General features: G+C 35.2%; 2 protein-coding genes across 11 annotated transcripts in view; one reads left to right on the top strand and one right to left on the bottom strand.

Annotated features, from left to right (window-relative positions):
* The window catches only part of ZRSR2 (zinc finger CCCH-type, RNA binding motif and serine/arginine rich 2), a 30,177-nt gene extending 27,554 nt beyond the window's left edge, over window positions 1-2,623 (top strand). The window contains exon 11 of the mRNA XM_004476662.5: window positions 1-2,623. Within this exon, the coding sequence (XP_004476719.2) occupies window positions 1-530 (530 nt within the window). The 3' untranslated portion in view covers window positions 531-2,623.
* AP1S2 (adaptor related protein complex 1 subunit sigma 2) overlaps window positions 2,569-21,497 on the bottom strand; it is a 27,876-nt gene continuing 8,947 nt past the window's right edge. The window contains exons 3-6 of one of the 10 annotated variants that reach the window (XR_011648000.1): window positions 20,796-20,904; window positions 20,032-20,169; window positions 5,521-8,528; window positions 2,569-4,667 (exon numbers count right to left, since the gene is read on the bottom strand). Coding sequence is in view for 5 of the 10 variants with exons in the window: in XM_058291620.2 (XP_058147603.1) it covers window positions 13,817-13,912; window positions 20,032-20,169; window positions 20,796-20,904 (343 nt within the window). In the remaining 5 variants the exon portion in view is untranslated. Of the gene's footprint in view, window positions 4,668-5,520; window positions 10,359-13,812; window positions 15,725-20,027; window positions 20,170-20,795; window positions 20,905-21,497 lie in introns of those variants that run through there. The other 9 variants (XM_058291620.2, XR_009184396.2, XR_009184397.2 and 6 more) reach the window with 9 other exon arrangements.

The raw sequence follows: 21,497 nt of genomic DNA on the forward strand, positions 1-21,497 counted from the left end.
GTTTATTTGAAATACAACAGTGTCCAAGAGGAAAACACTGCAACTTTCTTCATGTGTTCAGAAACCCCAACAATGAATTTTGGGAAGCTAATAGAGACATCTACTTGTCTCCAGATCGGACTAGCTCGGCCTTTGGTAAGAACTTGGATAGGAGAGAGAGGCTGGGTACCCACGATGAGTACTATGGCAGGTCGAGGAGGAGGAGGAGTCCTAGTTCAGACCATTCTTACAAAAGAAATGGAGAATCGGAGAGGAAAAGGAGAAGTCGTCACAGGAGTAAGAAATCTCACAAACACACGTCAGGAAGCCGGGAAAGGCACAGTTCGCGAAGTAGAGGAAGAAAAAGGGGCCGGAGCCGGAGCCGGAGCCGGAGCCGGAGCCGGAGCCCCGGCCGCCGCAGCCACCACAGCTGGAGAAGTAAGAGCCGCAGCCGCCGCAGCCGCAGCCAGAGCTCCTCCAGGTCGAGGGGCCACGGCGGGAGGAGGTCAGGTAGTAGAGACAGAAACATGTCCAGTCCCAAAGCCAAATAAACCTCACTGGTCCTGCAATGAATGTCGACCTTATTTACTATGGCTGCTCAATACTTGGGATACAGGGGTATGAGCGCAGGTGGGTTAGTGAGTCTGCCAGAACCCTGTGTAGACTGTAATCCTATTTAATTATGCTTTTTTCTGACAAACTGTATGCTTAGTTTAGGAAACTTAGAAAACATGCCATTTATAAATAACATGAAAATCACTTGTGACCCTAACCCTTAGAGATAACCAAATTAACACTGGAGCATCACTTTAGTCTTTCTCTCCCCATGGTTGTATGTACATTTTTGTTATGGCTGCAGCTGAATTTTCCCACACATTTCATCAAGCCCCTTATTCTTTCATTTTTTCCTCACTGCATAGTGTGGATCTCTCAATTATTTATCCACATTCCTACTGTTGGACTATTAAGTTGTTTATAGTTTTGCCCTATTAAGGAATCCTGTGCTGAGAACAAAAAATTTAAAATCCTGTGGCCGATTAACTGCTTTCACCCATTCATTTCTGATCATTTCTTTAGGATAAATTAAATCACATGAAGGGAGAGAAACACTAAAGTATTTCCAAAATGCCCTCCAGGAAAACTACAGAACATTCTATCAATAGTAGAAGCAATTCTGCTGTTCACACAACACCAGGTTATTTTAAGTCTTTAGTGTTTGTGCTGACTTCTTTACTTACTGGCTAAGCCCAAGAGTTTCTTCTGTATTTAAGGGCCGTGGTTCTTTTAAGAATCTTGTTTGTCCTTTATTCATTTTCTGTTTCTGAGTACTAAAAAGGGTATGCAATCACTTTACTTCCTTCCCTCCTAACCCCAGATCCTGTTTCCCTGCAGCTGGGGACTTTCTCTTGGGGCAAAGTTCTTTATATAGATGTAAAGCTTACTTTGGTTATTTTCAGGAAAATTAGGGTCCCTGCTATCAACTATGCCTAGTGTTAAAGCAATTTTGATGCAAAAACCATTACAGAAGAATGGTAAGATTTAGAGAACCTTCTGAAGACACTTAAGGCAAAATGGTATCCCTAGATTTTCAGATCGTAAGAGATACTCATGTTTCCATAAGTTTTGTTTTCCTAGTAAACGTCTGTTGACTGGTGTTCTTGAGATCTTGACTCTCCCAAATATGGCACCTGGCAATAAGGACTTAAAAGATGCACAACGTACTGAAAAGCTAACAATGGAATAAGAATGTTCTTAAAGACGGGGATTTGAATGATTAAGGACAGAAGAGTTCTTATTCTGTAGTCAGTAAATGAATATATTTCACATTAAACATTTTGATCCATATTTTTAATGTCTGCTTCACCTTAAAAATGAAAATTTCTGTAATTACCTAGTGTTTACTAAACTGTCACTAAATTGTTTTTCAGTACTTTTCTGTGTACAGCCAGGATGTACATGAGTAAATGTGAGATGCAAAGCCTTATGCTTACTAGTTCACAGTTAAAAGAGAAACAAAACATACCATCTTAAGCTGGTGATGATTTTAAGATGTTGGTGACTTTTCCCTCATGTTAATATGCACTCAGTGTATGAGGTGGTTGTGGTATGGAGGGAAGAGACTTCTGCAAGGAGTTTTTAGTCCATTGACTGGGCTATTATCCTGATAAATGTCAATCTTGAACTTAATTATGGTGTTCTCATTTTATACATATATATAATGCAATTACTATTTATGATACAAAAATCTGAAGTCCACATTGCTGGCAATGGCCCACAGGCCTATGCTCAGTGAATAGCTGCACTTCAGAAGCTTTTAAGCCTACAAATGTCCTTTCCTCCTTACTTATCCTAGTTTTAGTATGTAACATTTCCCACCTGTAGTGATAGATCACTTTAACGATCATGCTAACCAAAATTTGGATTCTGGTGTTAGATACTCTTAGGCAGTACAGTCTGCAGGTGCCAATCCATTGTAGTGAATGTGCTAGCACCTCCAAACCTCCAGTGGGGGCTGAGAATTAAGTTCTTTTTGACGCCATGTAATAACTGAGTTGTTCATTCAGAAAGAGTAGAAAAGTCAACTGCATCAAGGTTTTAAAAGCGGCATTTATTGACTGAAAATAAATGTGTAGATAAGCTCTTAGTAGCATGGAATCCATTTTTTAATGAACTTGAAGTACATGAAGACTCCTTAAATATTCCGCCATTTATCTTATGTGTGCTTATAACAACCACCACATTCAAATGTAGGTGAATTTTCAACATTTTACTGAAAAAAAAAAAATTAAAAAAATTCTTCCTTAAGCAGCTAGCTCTCCATAGTTTGACAAACTTTTGGAAAGAGATACATAAAAATACTGTGGTGGTGTACATTAAACATTTATTACTAGCTGGTGATGTGCTAAGACAATGATCATGTAGCCTAAATATTGGTTGCGATTACAACAAAGCTTAATCCAGCCCAGCATATACAAGTGAAAGTGTAAACCGTGAAGACATGTCTAAATACGTATGAGTATGTATAAAAGTGATACTGAAACAATTATACATATAGCTTCTAAAAATATAGGGCCCACTAAATGCCATTTTACCTCATTCAATTCTCATTTTTCTATGAAAGGTGTCTTTTAATTTCTCTAGGATTTCTGATAGCCAGGCAGTACCAAAGAAGGGAAGGAAGATACCATAAAGTTTGCTTCCCTTCTAAATAACAGGGAAGCAAAAATAAATTTGGCTTTCACAAGCACCCTAGAAGGAATACTGGTGCTTTAAACAATGATTTATGCAATGCTTTGTGAAAAGACCCACGCATTTTCTGTTAAGATACTGTTAGGAAGAAGTCCTGATAAATCAACATTTCCACTTTATATGGGGCATCAAGACAATGCAACTATCTAAGCTCCCTCTTGATATAGATGTGGAGTGGACACAACCATTCCAAGGTCCACAGGATGGAGGAATAGAGTATGGATTAGAGTGAACTTACTGATATTCTATTCATGAACTATTGTGATTAGTAATCGAAGAAAATGTGGCATTGGTGTGGAGAAAGTGGCCATGGTGGCTGCTGGGGGTAGGGAATGGGAGGAAGAAATGAGATGTGGAGGAGTTTTCGGGACTTGGAGTTGTCCTGGGTGGTGCTGCAGGGATAGTTACCAGACACTGTGTGTCCTCCCATGGCCCACTGGGTGGACTGGGGGAGAGTGTGGGCTATGGTGTATACCATTGACCATGAGGTGCAGCGGTACTCAGAGATGTATTCATCAAATGCAATGAATGTCTCATGATGATGGAGGAGATTGTTGTTATGGGGGGAGGATTGGGGTGAGGGGGTTGGGGGGGTATATGGGGACCTCATATTTTTTTAATGTAATATTAAAAAAATAAAGAAAAAAAAAAAAAGACAATTCAACTAAGTGACTAAATGACTACAACCAAAAGGATTCATCTCAGCAGTCAAACATACCTTGGCCTTAAAAAAAAAAGTGCTTATTATGAAAGAGCCAATCCTATGTTCCTTGTCACAGGTTCAGAATGTCTAAGAAACAATTTTTTGTGTAAAACCGCATCATTCTAATTAAGTCATTTTAAATCTCTATTCCCTTTTTGTTTTAAGGTATATAGCTTCCAACAAGCATCTTTGGTATAAATTTGTTTTAGAAAGTCTCAACATAAGAGTTAAATTTTCATTCATTATTTAACATGTCAATTCCCTTTATTTTTATTTATACTGAAATATTGCACTGATCTTTGGTTTCATAAAACCAGGCTTCACATTATAATTTAAGTTTCCTCTGTCAAATATAGTGATGTAATAAATGCACATTGCCTGACTGTGTCACTTGCATGCATACACATTAGATTAAGAGAAACGAACATTCAAACTTTCATCCATCCAGAAAAGGTATCTTTCTTTCCTGCAGCATTCTAATTCATATTTAAGTCCCGCAATTTCTCACTTGATTAACCAAAGTTCCCTTAAAAAAAAAAACTAGTATTTTTGTTTAGGTCTGAATGAAGCAGCTTAGCACACAGTAATACTGATAAACATCTTACACCATTAGCTAACATGGACATGAAGGCAGTGAACAGCTACAGTGTGTGAAATGCCACAAGAAGTCATCAACAAGGGAGGAGAGTTATGTCAGTCCAATTTCTTCAAGAACACTACGTGGGGTTTCAGCTTCCTGTGGAGGGAAAATGTGAGACTCTAGTAAGCAGATCCAAGGAGTCTTGAGAATGTGAAAAATTCACATGGAAGGACGTGCTACCTGCTCATTTTAAAGAATAAAGGAAGCAAAAAGGAAAAAAAAATTTTTTAATTTGGTGTTTTAAGGGCATTCTAGTGATAGCCAGTGGTTATTTAGGGTCTGGGGGGCCGTAAACATCTGAGACCACAGGATGGTTTCAGTATTCATTAAATAACTTACTGAGTACCTACCAATATGCTAGGTAGAGTTGCTAACACAAAAAAATCAGCCACGTTCAATGCAAATCCACTGGCAATTTGTGCAATCACTGCTATGGAATTATATACGAGAAAGCTAAGTTATCCAAGGGTTTAAAAGGCAAACCCTCTCCCTCGAACAGAAAGCAGGAAAAAAACCCCAAAGTTCTCACAATTCTTCACATAATTTTGTTTTCTAAGCTCCTTTCTTGCCACGTGTGTTTACAGAAATGTTTTCCTCTTTGAGTTTTTTACTCAATTTTAGAAATTAACTCCACAGCAGCACACAGCAGCTTCAGAATTGCTCCCCTTCCCAGAGGAACCAATGGCACTGGTGGACGCAGCTTTGGCCCAAATAGCCCTATTTAACAACCAATATTCATTTGTAAATTTCAAAGGGAGATAAAGCATGCGTATCTGGAGGAAAATATTTAAAATTGTTCCAAAGTGGCTGACTTTGCATATTACAAAATAAAAGTACCAAGTAGATAAAGTTTCTGGTAATACTAGCAACAATTCTATAATTAAAATTAATGCTACATTTTAATGGAGAAAAACAATGTAATTTTATAATACCCAATAATAAAACTTACTTTTGCATCCTAATCATGGTATAGCACAAAGCAAGGAAAAGAACAATTTATATTAAACCATAAATTCTTAAAACATAAGATGTAATTCTATGTAAAACACTACATGGCATAATCTTAAATAAATTACCTAAACACTATAGTCTGTTTCCTTATCTGGAAAAGGATAATAGTACTTACCTTCATACGTTGAGATTATTAACTAAGGCTCAGTACCTAACTTAACAGAAATGGTGCTCAAAAAGTTAGTTGTTAGAATTGCATGTTGAAATCTAAATACATAGTTAAAATAAAAATGTATTTAGTTCTATAAACCAAATCTACATATAAAGTTGAGAAGATGACATTTTAGCATGCTTCTGTATTGATGAAAAATGGCTGAATATCAGCTTTTAGGGAAAAAGGGTTTGTGTTCATCCTTTTAAAAAAGGCAGTCTGAACTGACATATAGTCTTGCCCCCCCCAAAAATGAACCTGAATTTAACCAAGGTCAGATCTAATTTTGTTTGGGGGGGGGGGGGATTAAAAAAAAAAAAGTTAAATATCACCATGAGAATACAATTGGCCAAATACAGAATGTAGGAAATTCTACCACACAGAAGACAAAAAAAAAAGGCAAGGAGGCAAAAAGCAGACTCGTTAAAGAGAGACTTAAGTGGCACATTGAACTTGTGTCGAAACTGGTTCTAACAAGCCAATTATAAAAACATTTTCCAGAAAATGAAGAAAAACTAAACCATAGAATACTGTTAATTTTGTTGGGTGTTGTAGTTATCAGAGATACATAGAGAAGACTGCAGATGAAATGACAGGATGCCTAGGGCTTGCTCCAAGATACTGAGGCAAAAAGGGGAGAGGAGTTGATGAGATAAACACAAGATTAAGATGAGGGTGCTGAAGCTAAGTGGTGAGTGCATGAGGGTTCCTTGTATTCTTTATATTTGCATGTCTCAATGTTTTCACAATAAGGTTTTTAAAGAATGTCTAATGGAATTGATGGAACATAACCAAGAGTGATTTATACCAAGCTCTTTCATTTATGCTATTTAGGCCTTTAAAACATTAACTACCCTGAGAGAAAGACATCTGAATTATTTAAATATTAAATACAGGAAATTTTTTAGATAATTATTTCCATCTAATGTTAGAAAATTTTTTAAAACTTCATATAATCTTGTATTATTTAAAGGATATTCACATTGAATTCTACACAGCTGACATTCTTAGCTTAATCCATCTAAAAACTGGCCCATGACTATTCCCTGGAGCTGGTCAAATTTCCTCTACGGGCTCACTGCCTGGAATCTTATATAGCATTTGTTGAAGAGAATCAGGTTGCTTATTAAATATGCATTAAAATATTTGTCCTTTTGAAAAGCCTAGTTTCAAAAATCATTCACATTTGAGACTCATATAAACATTGCTTTAAAGTTTGTTTTAACAAAATGTGTTCATAATTCATATAAAATGTAATTTTCACACATGTACACACTAAAATTGTAGTTGAAAATTACCTGGAAATGCTAAAATGTAAAACACATGACAAAAGGAATGGAAAAGAAAACAAGTCATTCACATGAGACAAAAGTACATGCAATGCCTTTATTTTAGATGTGCCAGGAAAGCTATTTCAGAATGACTACTTTAAAGCAAGCGGCTGTATACAGATAACAAAAGAAGCAACAACTTGTTACAGCTCAGCACACAGGATCCAAAGCAAACAGGCGTGAGACCGTGCATATTTATGCACCATTAAAACCATATGAATAATATACTGCAAGGGGGGAAGTGAATGGGGGAGGGATGGAGAAAAAAATGGAAATGAAAGGCCAATGTTTCCCAGTACCACTAAATTTCTCATTTGATAGCCCCATCCAAGTGCTTCAAATATAGTGCATTACAATAAGAATGGCAAGGATGGAAATAAGGTATCTATCTGGATACCTGCCTAATACTAAATTTGGTCAGGATGTATTTTCATAGGCCTTTCAATGGCAAGCCAGCTTGAGCATCTTTTGAATTTATTGTTTAATGACATAACTTAAATCAAACTTTACCCTCTCAATACAGTGAATTATTTCATATGTTTCTTTTTAAAATAAAATGCTGCATGTTTTATTAAAAGTATTCATAATAATAATCAACGTTAAAGGTTTTCATGTTCTAAAATATAAAATCATAGTTTGATAAAACACTAAGTATTTAAATGAAAACTTAAGTATATTATAAACTGTACCTAGCAAAATATAAGTATTTAGGTATTTAAATTGAATATTAAAATTTTAACTAATAAAATCAGTACTGATACCTTAATAGTTACTTACAATTGAACAAAATAATGCAGAAGATAATTTTTTGACATCGCATTATGATAGTTCTTAAAGGAACTACTTGATATTATAGCACAAATGTGATACAATAAATGTGGCATTACAAATTCCTAAAAAACTGGGAATGTTTTACCCTAAATATTACATGTTTATATGCTAACATTAACTCATACAGAATGTCATATAATCATACCAAATATACTTTCTTTTTTTTAAAACTATTATCAACATTTGAAGACTGAAGCATACTACATATTATGGCACTGCTTATTTTGTCCTAGCATTGCCGCTATATTTTCTTTGGTAAACTTTTCCTCTTATAAGCTTAATCACAGATTAATGATAACATGTATGTGTTTAAGATGAATAGTACTCAAAACGTTCAGGTCATATTTTTTCAAGAAGAAATTAAATCAGGTGTGGACAGAATAAGCTATATCAAGATCATATATAGAATGAAAATAAAACAGAAAAGGCTTGGGGATGGGGACAGGAAAAAATACAATTATAAAGGTACTGGTTCTAAAATAATCTATTACTATTATACAAGATAACCAGTGTCACCAGGGTGAGGACATTTTCTTTCATAAGTATATCAGCTCTCTATTTCCTCTGTGAAATTCTGCATACACGATGAGTAGTCATTTAGTACACAGGGACATTAAAATATTCATGACGTGGCTACAAAAGAAATGCATATATTCTTATATACAGTATGCAAATTGACATAGATACAATAAGATTTCTAAACATTTAGTGCAGTAAAGAAAGCTTCATAAAAACTTATGTTTTTGTTTGCTTCTTTTTTTTATGGCTGAGTATTTAACTTCTAAACACTGCCCAACAGATTCAGTCATCTTTTTTAAGTTCCACACTTCTCTATTGAATGATAATTCCAAATGATTATCCACCTCCGTCCTCTTACAATATCCTAAAACCCTGTATTTACTAAAATAACACTGAAAATCTTTCCAAAGTATTTCATTAAGTATATATTGAGTATAGACAAAGTACACACTGAGTTAACAGAAAATTCAATTAGAATACTCCATTCTACTGGTGTTTAATTCATCAGGATTTTATTATACAAAGTAAAGGAATTTAATCTCTAAATGAAAATCTTACATCCTCAGGTGACCATAAACTCTTAGAACAGAGAGGAAAATCTTTACCAAGAAAAAGCAGAAAAGTTTACCCATCTGGTATTTTAAATAGCAATGGAGATTTTTAACTGTTCGCTCAGCTACAAAAACAATGGCCGAAGAACATGACTTTGAAACTAAGGCTATTAGTTTTTAAAACTTCACTCGATATGATTTTACACAACTCTTCAAACAGATCTGTTAAATATTTATGCCTATAAATTTATCTAAAAAGATGTTTCTCCTATCAACAAGGGAGATAAGGTAATCTAAAGTAAGGCTTTAACTGTCTCACAGAGTCCATAAACAGATTTCTAGGGACTCTGTGAATGCCCTGAAATGAGAGGCAGTATGTACATTTTTTCCTGGGAAGAGGATCCATGACCCTTCAGACTCTCAAGGGGGTTATACCACCCCCCCACACACCCCTACCAAAAGGTTTGTGACTCCAAAAAGTTAAAAACTACTGATTTTAGACCTAAGTGACTGTAGAGTGTTTTTAAAGCATCCTCATTTTAATATTTATTCAACTTGAAACTCTGAAAGGTTAGGCTATAAAGTCATGTAAACTGTTCTAAAGAAATATGTAACAGAACTCTAACATTATACAGCCATTAAATACAAAATTGTCTGAAGAGAAAAACCAGTGAAATTTTAACCCTCAATTCCTAAACATCAAAAAAAATACTTGCCTTTTCTTTCCCTACTAGGAATAGAATTATAGAATAAAACAGTATATTAAAATAACATCAGTAATACATTAAACCCCCAAACACTTCATTTTCATAGGGGAATTCTATTTTAATATTGATGGCATAGGTGAGTTACAGTATTCAATGAGTAATACTTTTTTTGTCAATGAACCTCTGAACCCTTTTCTGATATTCCCTGTATACAAAATAAATTATAGGTTCCAATGCTGGACTATTATCACAGCAAAATTCCCCATGAATATATCAACTTAATGAAACAATTGGGACTATGCTTTAGGATTTAACATAATTTTGACTACTTGGGTAATGTTAGAATATGAATGACAAATAAGATAAAATTATAATTACAAACTGAATTCATATATCCCACTACATTTTGGTGCACATCAGTACTCTGACCCACATTCTAGTAGTCAATGAAATCTTTATTTTCTATTGTGATCAGAGCTAGAATGGCTGATGCCCAGAGATCATAAAATCAGCCACCAGTCACCAAAGAAGGCTCATTATCCCAGTCAAGTTGATGGGGCAGGTCCATCCCAGGCCCAACTTTTCTTTCCTCAAGGGCCAGTCTGAGTGGTCAAGTGAGAGTTAACATTTCCTACTTTCTTACACTCAGTGAACTCTTGCTGTGATATATATATGTGCTCTGTTTTCTGCAGAGAGAACAACAGAAGTTTAAGTCTGTCAAATAACCTTCACTTTAAATAATACCAATTTTTTGAGCTTTTGTATTATTTTTAATTTTCTTATTTCCATGGTATCATTTCTTATCACACCATGTAAACACCAGCCCTAGACAGCTTAATGTCCACTAAGAGAGAAAAGAGGTCATTTTCGAATAGGGCTGAGGTCCAGTTTGCAGCAGCTCCTCTCCAAAAGAGAACTGTTATTAAAGAGAACAGTCCCACCCATCGGATGTATGGAATCAAGCCACCCCTCAATTAATGGTGGAGTGGGCATCACCATCCCCACCATCCCAGAGTCCTCAGGACTGGAAAAGAACTATGGACTAAAATAAACTTACTAGTATTCTACTATAGACTACTTGTGATTCCAGCAAATGTTAGAAATACCACTGTTGTAGAGGCAGAGGCAATGACCCATGAATGTTCTGGGGTTAGTGAAGAGTGAAAAACGTGTAATGGCGGGGGGCGTTTTCAGGACTGGGAATCACCCTGAATGACATTACAATGACAAATACAGGTCATTATATATCTGGCCATATCCTACAGAGTTGAATGGGAGACAGTGTAAACTACAATGTAAACTATAATCCATGCTTAGTGGCAGTGCTCCAAAATATATTTACCAGTTGCAATGAATGTACCACACTGATGAAAGATATAGCTAATATGGGAAAATGTGGGAGGTATGGGGAGCAGGCCCTATGAGAATCCCCTATATATTCTCTGTAACATTTTATGTAATTGAGGTCTTTTAAAATATAAAGTGAAAAAAAGAGAACAAACAATTCTCAAATGGGACAGCTCCGGGAATCTGTACCACTATCTGACAGCCCTTTAACTGCTTTTAGGAAAGAAAAGGACTTATGATCAGCCAAACTATTCTTTTTTAAGCCAAACTATTCTTTATAGCTAATGATCCCTATTACTGTACTTAAAGAAGGAATTATCATCCATCAATTGTGAATACCTTTTCATAGTGAGAAAACCTCTTCATTGGAAAAATATCCTTCACGAGGGAAAAAAAAAGAAACCTGAATGTGATGTGTGTGTGTGTGTGTGTGTGTGTGTGTATATTCTACCAATTTTAAATTGCTATAACCTGTTTTACATAATTTCCCAATTTAGACTCCTAGGGTCTGAAGAAAGAGTCCTACTATAAATAAAAGACTTTAATGGCGTTTTGATATTTTAAGTTTGATTTTTAGTAGCTATATGATAGATATGCTCGTAATTAACCAAGGCATTTTTTCCCCTCATACACCAAGAAAATATTATAGTGGATTATATTCTGGACCCTTGTACCACAGGTACACCTCTGAGTCCCAGAAAATCCCGTTTTAGTTCAGAAATCAGGGGGGACGAGAGTAAAGTCTGTCATTGCACCCAAGGACCCTGTGCAGGATGAGGTCTATACCTTCTTCCTCTTCCCTGGATAACCTGTGGAAACAGACACATATACTACCCAGCCAACTATGAGTTCCTCAATATACAGAACAGCAGTGATTTAGAAATAAGTGGGAAGAAAGGCCAGAATGAAAAGAGAAAGAATAATTTTAATTCCTGTTGTATTACACAAAGATAAGGCGCCTGTTGCCTTTTGTACAGATTCTTTAGACCAATTTTTCGAATAAAGATATATTTATAATTTCCCTTCTGAAATGGGCCTTCAATTCTAGGCAATCCTTTTGCTCATCATCAGTAAGTGGCTCCCCACTAGATCTGTTCCACATTCCAACATTTTCCTCAAGTTACTTGCTCCTTTCCTTCTCCTCAGTCCCTAGCAACTCTCCTGGGGATGACCTAGTTTCTCAAGGCCAAGAAGACAACTCAACTTTCTCAATTTCCCTCATCCAATTCACCAAAAAATGCTTCTCACCCAAGTTCAGCTTTTAATTCCATTCCCATCCTCTCTCTCAGTATAGTTTTCCGTTTATTCTAATCCTCTATGTTTTGCATCGCTCTCTCCATTAGCTTCTTCCCTTTAGTCTGGATGCTTGCTCCCTTTTCCTCCATACAAAAAATAATCTTTTTCTCAATCCCTTGCAAAAAGGACTAATAGTGGGAAATGTAGGATATTTAAACACAGTAAAGAGGAATCAGCTGCACCTGGTTTCAAAACCACCTCCCTTTCTAAGAAATCCCATCACCTTAAAAATTCCTAGATATTTACCATGCAAGGCTTAGAACTCAAAAATAAAAGCATCCTGAGAAACTGTAATGAAAACAAGTGTATGAAGGCGTAAGTCCTGAGATAAGAAGAGACATTTGTTTAATAACCACAGCATTAAAATGAGCAAAGGACCTCAGAAATCATCAAAGTATTTAAGTAAACTAGTGGTTATTTAAGCCAAGATTGAAAACCAAGTCTCCTGATTCTAGTAGTTTCATTTAATGGAAAGAGAATACATAAATATAATTTGAAGTTAGCTCTCTACTTTTTTTCTTGACATAATTTGTAATCTTTAATAAAAGGAACATTTGTTTTTCTTCTGTGACTTACTCAGGTTTTCTTTCTTTTTTAATCTGTTGTTCTTTGAATTCTGTAGAATTTGAAAGCTCTTTATACATAAAGAATATTAGCGTGTCAAAAACTCTTTTGCAAGAATTTTCCCGCTAGTTGTTTTCTGAATTTATATTACTACCATTACTACTGCTACTACTGGCCTTTTTATTTTAACAATATAGAAGTTTCTCATTCTTGTTTGTTAAACTTTTCCTTTATGGCTTCCAGATTGTGTCATGTTTAGAAAGGGCTTTCCCATCTTAAAGTTATGAAAATAATCACCATTTTTTTCTTTTAGTATTTTTATGACTTAATATCTTAAAATTGTAAATTTTGATGCACCTGGAATTTGTATTAGCATATGGGAATCAGGCAGGGATCCAAGTTGTTATTTTCTCAATGTTGGCCATCTATCCTACTACATAATCCATCTTCCTTCAACTGATTCCCCTACTTTGTATATTCCTATAGCAATACCATACTGTTTTTATTACTGCAGTCCTATAATATGAATAACATCTAAGTCAAATGTATTTTTCCCCAACATTCTTTTTTCTTTTTCAGAACTCTTCTGGTGTTTCTTGCATGTTTATTCTAGATGACCTTCAGAATTACATTTCAAAAGTGGAAGTGCTTAATTAGAATTAAGTTAAATTTAAGGATTATTTAGGGACAATTGACCACTCATATTGAGAGCCCTCCAATGAAAGAACAACTTTTTTTTTCATGTTTTCTAGCCGTCAGTGCTTTTACAACAGCCTTTCAAAAATTCAAAGATCAATATATGACACCTTAGTCTTGTCTCTTCTATGGTAAACAGCCCAGTTCCTTGTACTGTTCTTTAAAGGACATCATTGTCAATGTCCATACAACTTCTAATTGTTTGATATAATCTTAAATCTTTATTCTGGCGTTTACCTTATTAGCTATGCATCTTCCACAAATCTGTTGAGCAACCTTCCTTAGTCTTTCCAAGTCTCTCAAAACGTGCCTCCTCGCTTAGATTCATATGTGAGATCTAAATTGATCAGAATGAGGCATTATCATTGGTGTGAACTAACTGCTAGCCCTGGGGCCAGCAGACCTTTTTCTGTAAAGGGTCAGAAAGTAAATAAATAGTATAGGCTCTGCAAGGTACAAAAGGCTTCTACTGCACATTCTTCTGAGTGTGTGTGTGGGGGGGTTGGGGTAGTGCGTAATAACCCTTTAAAAATGTAAAAACCATTCTTAGCTACTTCGAGCCCTAAAACACAGGGAGTGGGCTTTCTTTGGCTCATGATTTGCAGACCCCTGGCATTAGATTATTAATGCATTTTGGAATTTGTGCTGGTGCTTCTTCAGCATATTATCACACTGATGCTTCAGAATAAGTTACTTATCATCTAAAACAACCCAGTTGACTTTCTGTGAGCAGCTACCTTTGCAGGTTCTAATCATAGGCAGGGTCATGAATTCAATTAAGTAGGTCAGGATCAGCATTTAAAAACATAACAGAAAATTTGAGACTGCAAAACAAAAAGAGTTAAGTATTTAATACAATTTTTTAAAAAAATTCACATGTGTACACAAGACCATGATATAAAAGCATATTTAATCCTGTGGGTTCTAGTCGAAAACTTTTGATAATCAAAAGTTACTGTGTATCTTAAGTTATTCCAAATTAAATATTGTGTATTTTAAGGTATTCCAACTCTTCATTCTTACAAGGAGCCCAAAGTAGCAAGAGCTGGCTCAAAGTGAGATAAAAATGAAATGGCAGGGAGAAATCCTCAAAATTCTAAAAAGCAGACCAAGAAAAAAAGCTCAAAAACACAAAAACGTAGAATAAAATAATGCAAACCAGTGACCGAGGATATTGGCCAAATTGTTTCTTATGAAATGTAAAGTGAAAGGGAAGATTTGTTCAGTCCTAAGATATTTACGCCTTGGTAAACATCTTTTGTTAAGATGACATTACTGTTTACATTGGAAAGCATCCAATTGTTTCAAAACAATTTAAGATATTCTAGAGTTTTAGTAGCCTACCCAAATATTCTTAATTAGCAAGATTTGACAAAAAACAATAAAAAACCCCCAAAGCTTCACATTAAAAGGTTTCTTAAATAAAGAACTGCTTATTTATGCAAAATAATTTTAAGTTACAAAAGCTCCATATTTTAGAGAAGTCACTTTTTCTCCTAAGATTCTTACCTTTCAATTTTTTCTGGGAGTCCCAGAGATTTATTATTACTTCCACAAAGATGCTGCATAGTGCAAAGTTGTGTCATGCAGTCCCCGGCACTAAAATAAACCAAGTTTAGCAGCACTAATTCTCTGTAGAGTGCCACTTTCTAGCCGAGGAGGATTAACAACCACATATCCAGGAAAGATATTCATAAAGTGGATCATCTTGAAGTAGAAGCAAATTCATGAGTTTAATGCTTGCTTTTGGTACCTCACTTATTTCCATTTCACACTTTAGTGAGAAACAATACCAACAGCAAACAAAGCTCAAAAGAAAACCGCCCACAAATTTCAAAGTGATGCTGTTAGTATAAAAAAGAAAGGTTAACACATCTCAAAGCACTGGTCAACACCATCATGCATCTACTGCTGAGGGTTAAAGCCCAACACCCAGTATATAACTTTTTGATCTTCTTCGATCAAGCAAGGACTTGACATCATTTCACGTGCAACAGTCTTTGCATAACATCCCATTTTATCCATGCCACAAAAATGGTAAATTTAGTAGTTACCAATAAATAAGCTGGGGGTCAAAGGGACTAAAGTCTTAGACTGCTCTTTATCATAAGATATCCTCAGACAAACCTCCCCATTCTTCATTCTGGCTCTATAAAATTAAGGAGCAGAGAAAAACTGGTAAGTGCCTGACTTTAAAAAGAAAACACACTCCATATTTCCCTTGTCATTATAGCTGCATGAACTTATAAAGTAAATTCAACTACATCACCCCACCTCCACAAAAATGTCTAGCTTAAAATAAGATATTTATAATTGGTGGTAAGAAAATTAAGTTAAAATATTCCAAGTATTGCAAAGAATATCAATTTAGCATTCTTGGTATGTTGTACTTTAAATGATTTAAGAATCAAGCTAACTACCAGTGGCATGTTAAATCATGTTTTAAATTCCAACAAACACTAAAAATTGGATTATGGACCAATTTCTGGGCTTTATCCCCAAACCAGATTATGAATTCCTACAACTGCATACCAAAAGGAATAAACATGTAGATCAGTATGGAAATGTCAAAACTGATACCAGTTTACAAAAAGACTTAAGTAAAATTAAAAAGTTATCTTTACTATATAACTATAATGTCCACTGATATTTTGGCAATTACTTAAATATATATTTATGTTATCTTTTCATTATTGACTGTAATATGCTAACAGAAAATCTACCTTATTCACTGACCACCTGCCCTATTTGCCTACAAAAAGGACTATCTAAACAAACTACCTGATGGTCCTACAAAAAGGGCAAAAGGGAAAATTTTAACCAATTTTTCTGAAGAAAAGCAGCACTCCTTTTTTTTCAGGCAAGGGAGTAAAGAGTTTATTAAGAAAAAAGAAAAGGAAAAAAGAAAAGCAGTACACTCCAGACAGTTGCGGGCGTGCTGCAGTACTTGAGTGGGGGCCCCAGGTTAGGCCTTTTTAAGACCTTCCCACCTCCCTCTTCCTAATATTGGAGAGAGGCCCCAGCCGATTGCAAGCAGCATTCTTAAAGACAGAAAAGTTTGTGTTACAAATTAAAAAGGAATTAAAATCATTTTGCAATTGCATATACCTTTAAGCCAACACATATTTTCATTACAAGTTCAAACTCATCTTTGGCTGCTCAGAAATAATCAATTCAAGCAAATTATAGAAAAATAGAAAAATCAAATAGAAAAATCACAATATATGAAAGCCTAGATAAAACTCAATTAGGGCCTCTCTAAATTTAAGGCTGCATTTAGATAAATATCTTTAGAGCTATAGAAAATGACATACAATTTGAAAAGCAAAATCATTTCATGACATAGACTAAATTAATACTAATCCCCAACCTACAATAAGACCAAAAGAAACCACTCTAGACCCAGGCATTTTGATGCCTCCAACAAGAAATTCTTTACAATGTATTATTTACAGCTATATATCCAACAAAAAATTCCAACCACTGATAATATGAATAGGGATAATGAAATTTCCCAGGTTAAAAAGTAAAAACGGCATCTGTCTTTGGAAATCTACTTGGGAGAACCATTTGTTTACTGTATTACTGAGAAACAGGTAAGTCGGTATCTGAAATAGAACATTTCAAATACACATACCAAGACCATACAGGAACGGGGGAGAAGAGCACAGCAGGTAAGATTCAGCCAGCTTTGTACCCTAGCAGATCTGGGTTTGAAGCCTGGTTTTTGCCAGCTGCTAACCTGCTAACTGGGTGGCCCCACAGCATGCATGACTGGACCCTCACCAAGCCTCTACTTCTTCCATTTGTTATGGCCCACTGGGTGGACTGTGGGAGAGCATGGGCTATGGTGTGGACCATTGACCATGGGGTGCAGTGGTGCTCAGAGATGTATTCACCAAGTGCAATGAATGTCTCACGATGATGGAGGACGTTGTTGTGGGGGGAGGAGTGGGGTGAGGGGAGTCTATGGGGACCTCATATTTTTTGAATGTAATATTAAAAAAATAAAGACAAAAAAAAAGGCTAGCTGTAAACTTTCCACAGGAGTTCCTGAGGATTAGCAGAGTGTGCTGGAGGCAAACCTCTGAGCACAGTGCCTCCCACATTAAGTGATCAATAAACAGCAAAAGGCAAATGTTGTTTGCTGTCATGATATCCATAACAAAAACTCCAGCAGTCTGTTGAGTACTTTTTCTCACCTTATTCCCCCTTTTATTTTTGAACATAATATTCAAATACTCTCTCAGAGATGTAATCATGGATCACATACAAACATACAAATGAATCTAGTTTAGGAAACAAGCATCCCATCATCCCTGGATTTCTTCTGGCAGTATGCTGATGATGGGAACAGAATAATCTGCAACCTTGCTGCCCCACGCAGAATTTTAGTTGGGCTTCCATTGTAAAGGCCCTAACCTGCAATGTACTCCAACTCATTCTAAACTCAGAATGGACCAACCACTTCTGCCTATTCAAGACCTGAAGGGCCAAATTAACAGAAAGTCATCTAGACCACTAAATAGAAAATGTCTACCATACTCACAGAAGCTATACTTTGGTCTGTATAACAAAACACTGTATAAGTAACACAGATGAATAACAGGGACAAAGGCTCCCTTCTAAACACAAGGAAATGTAATTAACAGAAAACAAATTTTTCAAAAAACAAGGGTAGGAAGGGGTAAGGAGAATTTTACACAGGAGCAAAGTCACCCTGTGCTTCTAATCCCATTTCTATTTTTCCCAATTAAAGATATAAAAATATCACTTCAAAAAGAGACAGTACTTAGCATTCCTTGCAATATATATATGTATGTACACATCCACACACAAATAGGCACCTATAATAACTTTATCCTTTAGTACATTAAATACGCAATATTAGGTAAACTGCATATTTTATCATATTAAAGTCTATAGCAATTTCCCAGTAATGTTAAAAAAAAAGTCCAGGCACAAGGAGTTATCAGTGTCCTAAACATTACTTGCCAGGAAAGAAACCATCGAAATGAAAAGCCAAACTTCAGTAATTTTAGAACTGTTTTAAGGCAAATATAATCAATTAGAGAATGATGAACTTGGAGGAAATAGCAGGCTTTGATAAGAATGTCATATACTCTATAATAATGAATATAAAAGTGATCAAGGAAAGAAACAAATAGGAAAAGTTCCCAATCCTTATCCTAGTTTTGACCGAATTTTTCGAGTCTGGTTAGTGAATAGCAAAATAAGGAGGCACTAATTTAAAACCAATTTTTAAAAACAGTAGAATGAGCTTTGTAGCTATCACATCTGATCTTAAAAAAAAAAAAAAAAAGCTTGCAAAATGACATGTTTGCAATTAATTGATATATAGGGATTACCTGAGAGTGGCTCCCCCTCTCCCAGGAAAGGCCAAGGGTTAAGAAGTTATAATGGAGAAAACCTGACATTTCTGTTTTAACAGAAATGCTGAAAAACTGGATTTAAAGTCTCCCTTAATAATTCATAAAGAACATGGAAGAGCTAAAATAAACTGGAAATACAAAACCATATTTCCAATGCTTCTAGAAAATGAACCAGTGATTCAAAAATACTCAAGACCTTTTATATATATTTAACAATTACCTTAATGAAAACATCCTACATTTTTTTGTATTCACTAACCCCTTCTCATGCTATAAACCTTCCACAAAACAAATACTACAATTACCACTAAAGCGTAATTCCATTCGGTACCTGCATTAAGATATGATTAGGATTTTAGAAAAAGGTAGGCTGTGAAATTTTAAACTTCAGAAATCTAAGGCATATAAGTATCAAATATGCAATTAAATCAGGATTAACTGTGATAATTAGAATGGCAAGGGTTTTTTTAATGGTTCTAGCAATATCTAAGTAAGGTAAGAAATATAGGAGTGATTCACTAGAACATGGTTATAAGAAAAACAAAGTATAAATAAGTTGCCAACACAAAACTAAAGGGTTCTACAAAAGGTATTAATTATAAAACACTTAATCATCTGCTTGGCTACTTACTGGGCATGAAGTGAAAATATGAATCAATTTGGAATGAAAATGCCATAATCTCACAGTCAACTCCTAACTATTCACACTAATAAAAAAGGCGTCTCAAGTCATTCAAAACAATGGCCAGAGTTCTCAAATTATTGTTACCTTTGATGAATCTTTTCCCGTCTTAAAAACAGTCTGTCCACTAAAGGTTTAGGCTCTAACATTTTGGGCTCCAAAAAGTGCCCAACAATAATAAGGACAGCCCTTATCTACAGACCATCTCCAGTGTGAACTATCCATACACAGATAAATGAGCTGATATGATTGAACACATATTATAATAAACTGCACATGGACATTACATGCCAAGCATGCTCCAGAGTCACTTCTGAAGCTGAGGCTTCCCTAGTAAGAGCAAACCATGCTAGTGCCTAGTGGAGAAAACCAGTAGCTTACCTCCTGCAGGAGATCTGCCTGCTCAATTGCCTTGAGGACATTTTTCTTGGATGTTTCCTGAACTTCCCCTCCCAAAAGAAACTCATCCAAAATAAAATAAGCTTTCTCAAAATTAAAGATGATATCAAGTTCACACACCTGAAAAGAAAAGAAAAAAAATGCTGTTAAAACTTAGGGAAGCAAAAGAGACTTATCCACCACTATCAAGTGGTAATATTAATAAAATCTGACCAAAGCGTGAACCAATCTACTTCCTTCTAAAAATGGCAATCATACTAACTAGGCAGCATCGATTTAGTAAACTTAATTTTCACATCTCAAGTACCTGAAAACACAATGCCTACAAGGTAAAGAAGACCTGACTCTGCAGGCTCCCAGCCTGGACAAACTAATAATTTTCTACCCATAAAAACTGATCCTTTAAACACATATTTCCTGTGTAATATGATTATGACTGCTTACCAAATCTAAATACTATACTAGGCACTTTTGAAATATTAGTATGTTTGCAAACTCCTTTCTATTTTACCAATTTTAAATCTCATTCTCATCACCATAATTAAATGAATAGGTCTATAGGGTCACGCAATTCTGGCAGTTAACTGAACAGGCACAGTGACAAGAAAATAGTCATTTCTTCCCTCACACACGGTTACTTTCAAAAACTCAATTTCCCAAACTACCAAACAATAAACTGTTAAAGAAAAAAATTAATTTAAAAAAACACCACAGCATTTAATTTCTTAAAACAAAACACTACTCACACTGCCAAAATACTTGTCAAGTAATTCCACGTAACGATGAATTATTTCCAGGGTAATTAGTTCATTGTCCTGATCCTCAATAGCACAGCAAAAATACAGACTAGCATATCTGTAATAAAATATAAATATGGAAAAATAATTTTACCCTATAATTGTGTTTTTAAGTATTTTTTCATATACTTCCTGAAAGAGCTCATGCTTATACATATACAGTTTATTTCTCCTCAACAGTACATTCTTTTTCTCGAGTACAAAAGTAATAAACACTTGAAATTTTGAAAAGTACAGGCAAACATAAAGAAAAATCACTCACTCATATTACCTGGAAATAGCAACTTACTTTGCTATTCTTTTTTTCAGGCTCCTCTCTACGAATACTTTAAAACATAGCTGATCCAGATATTTAAGTTTACTTAATTAAAGCAAAATACTGTGCATGATTAAGTCAAACTACAAGTAAACAGGGAAGAAAATTAACTCTCCAATTGAAGGACTTAAAGATACTGTCTATGTGAGGTCAATGTTTTTGAACTTACTCAGAAAAGAACACAAGTTATAAAATGTACTGCTCAATGACTTTTCAAAGTGAACCCACACAACAGCTCATTCCCTCTTCCACTCTAAATCTCCCCCCTCTTTCTGAAGGGTAACTGCTATCTTGACTTCTAACAGCAGAGAACTGGTTTTAAATGAGGTGAGGAA

This window comes from Dasypus novemcinctus, chromosome X (assembly GCF_030445035.2).
Source record: "Dasypus novemcinctus isolate mDasNov1 chromosome X, mDasNov1.1.hap2, whole genome shotgun sequence".
NCBI lineage: Eukaryota > Metazoa > Chordata > Mammalia > Cingulata > Dasypodidae > Dasypus > Dasypus novemcinctus.